The sequence below is a fragment of the Montipora foliosa genome, chromosome 10, assembly GCF_036669935.1.
Source record: "Montipora foliosa isolate CH-2021 chromosome 10, ASM3666993v2, whole genome shotgun sequence".
In the NCBI taxonomy this organism is placed as follows: domain Eukaryota; kingdom Metazoa; phylum Cnidaria; class Anthozoa; order Scleractinia; family Acroporidae; genus Montipora; species Montipora foliosa.
In genome coordinates, this window is record NC_090878.1 from 14,109,017 (window position 1) to 14,111,516 (window position 2,500).

Sequence of the window (2,500 nt, forward strand, 5' to 3'; positions counted from 1 at the left end):
AATTGGGGATAACCGTTCATTTTTAAGAGATAACTAAGTTTGAATTTGAGAAAGAACGCCGTACATTGCTTTGTATTTTAAAGCTTTTTACAAATGTTATTCATCAATTATCTTTGAAAAATGCGTGGTTACCCCCAATTTTCTTTTTGGATATCAATAACACTTGTTAAGATGTACATTTCTTGCATAATCATAAACCGGGGCAAAAATAATTTAGAATTAGTAGGCACCGTCCTTAAAACACCAAATAACGCAAAACCCTCTCTAGTTCAGGTTGACGGCTCCTCAAACGTCATATGATCTTGGTAATGTGCAAGAAGAAGCTCCTCGCTGCTCAACTCCTCCTGGCAAAGCCAACAGATGTGTTTTACACCCACCCTATGTTCTTTCAAAGTGCAGGGGCGATGAATCTCTACCTCCTGTTCATTTGCACTTGCAGAATTTTCTCGTCCTTTTTCATGTTTCCTAACACTTCTGTTGCGAAAAGACTTTTTTATTAGCCTACGTTTATTACACTTTTCTCCAGTATGAAGTCTTTCATGGTTCCTTAAATTTCCTGCTTGGCTAAAGCACTTGCCACATTGTTTGCATTCATGAGGCTTCTCTCCAGTATGGACTCTTTCATGTCTCCTTAAATTTTTACTTTCACTAAAACACTTGCCGCATTGTTGGCATTCATAAGGCTTCTCTCCAGTATGGACTCTTTCATGTCTCTTTAAATTACTTGCTGAGCTAAAGCACTTCCCACATTGTTTGCATTCATAAGGCTTCTCTCCAGTATGGACTCTTTCATGTGTCCTTAAATGAACTGCTGAGCTAAAGCACTTCCCACATTGTTTGCATTCATAAGGCTTCTCTCCAGTATGGACTCTTTCATGTGTCCTTAAATCTCCTGCTTGGCTAAAACACTTGCCGCATTGTTCGCATTCATAAGGCTTCTCTCCAGTATGGACTCTTTCATGTCTCCTTAAATCTCCTGCTTGGCTAAAACACTTGCCGCATTGTTCGCATTCATAAGGCTTCTCTCCAGTATGGACTCTTTCATGTCTCCTTAAATCTCCTGCTTGGCTAAAACACTTGCCGCATTGTTCGCATTCATAAGGCTTCTCTCCAGTATGGACTTTTTCATGTCTCCTTAAATTTTTACTTTCACTAAAACACTTGCCGCATTGTTGGCATTCATAAGGCTTCTCTACAGTATGGACTCTTTCATGTCTCCTTAAATTACTTGCTGAGCTAAAGCACTTCCCACATTGTTTGCATTCATAAGGCTTCTCTCCAGTATGGACTCTTTCATGTGTCCTTAAATAACCTGCTGAGCTAAAGGACTTCCCACATTGTTTGCATTCATAAGGCTTCTCTCCAGTATGGACTCTTTCATGTCTCCTTAAATCTCCTGCTTGGCTAAAACACTTGCCGCATTGTTCGCATTCATAAGGCTTCTCTCCAGTATGGACTCTTTCATGTGCCCTTAAATTACTTGCTGAGCTAAAGCACTTCCCACATTGTTTGCATTCATAAGGCTTCTCTCCAGTATGGACTCTTTCATGTCTCCTTAAATGACCTGCTGAGCTAAAGCACTTCCCACATTGTTTGCATTCATAAGGCTTCTCTCCAGTATGGACTCTTTCATGTCTCCTTAAATCTCCTGCTTGGCTAAAACACTTGCCGCATTGTTCGCATTCATAAGGCTTCTCTCCAGTATGGACTCTTTCATGTGCCCTTAAATTACTTGCTGAGCTAAAGCACTTCCCACATTGTTTGCATTCATAAGGCTTCTCTCCAGTATGGACTCTTTCATGTGTCCTTAAATGACCTGCTGAGCTAAAGCACTTCCCACATTGTTTGCATTCATAAGGCTTCTCTCCAGTATGGACTCTTTCATGTCTCCTTAAATCTCCTGCTTGGCTAAAATACTTGCCGCATTGTTCGCATTCATAAGGCTTCTCTCCTGTATGGACTCTTTCATGTGTGCTTAAATGATTTGCTCGGCTAAAACACTTGCCGCATTGTTCGCATTCATAAGGCTTCTCTCCAGTATGGACTCTTTCATGTGTCCTTAAAACTCCTGCTCGGCTAAACACTTGCCACATTGTTTGCATTCATAAGGCTTCTCTCGTGTATGGACTCTCATTTGGCATTTTTTAAGTCAGAAAACAAACGATCTAAGGGAAGTTAATAAAAAGAAAATGAATTGAAATTCTTAATACAAAACAAGAATAAGGAAGTTAATATAAGAACAATATTATATTACTGTTAATATTATTAGTGAAGTGTGGGACACCTAAAAAGTTATAGGAACTTATAGCGCAACTGACCAGAAGAAAATAAAATTCCTTAGTAACAAAATTAGGGTGAACATAAGATATTAGCTTAAAAAAAAAAGCGACCACAAATGGCGTGTACAGCATTTCTGATAAAGATAGGGACTGAGATATTAACAGCATTTAAAAGCATTGTACTGAGTATACGCAAACCTGAAAAAAAAGATAAGATAAGA

The 2,500-nt window shown here is 39.0% G+C and overlaps 2 protein-coding genes across 2 annotated transcripts in view; one reads left to right on the plus strand and one right to left on the minus strand.

The window, feature by feature from the left end:
* LOC137973007 (zinc finger SWIM domain-containing protein 5-like) overlaps nucleotides 1–2,500 on the plus strand; it is a 435,845-nt gene that overhangs the window by 60,821 nt on the left and 372,524 nt on the right. The gene's annotated exons all lie outside the window — the stretch shown is intronic.
* The window catches only part of LOC137972545 (zinc finger protein 729-like), a 64,884-nt gene continuing 62,653 nt past the window's right edge, over nucleotides 270–2,500 (minus strand). Inside the window, exon 5 of the mRNA XM_068819293.1 lies at nucleotides 270–2,071. Within this exon, the coding sequence (XP_068675394.1) occupies nucleotides 270–2,071 (1,802 nt within the window). The remainder of the gene's footprint in view (nucleotides 2,072–2,500) is intronic.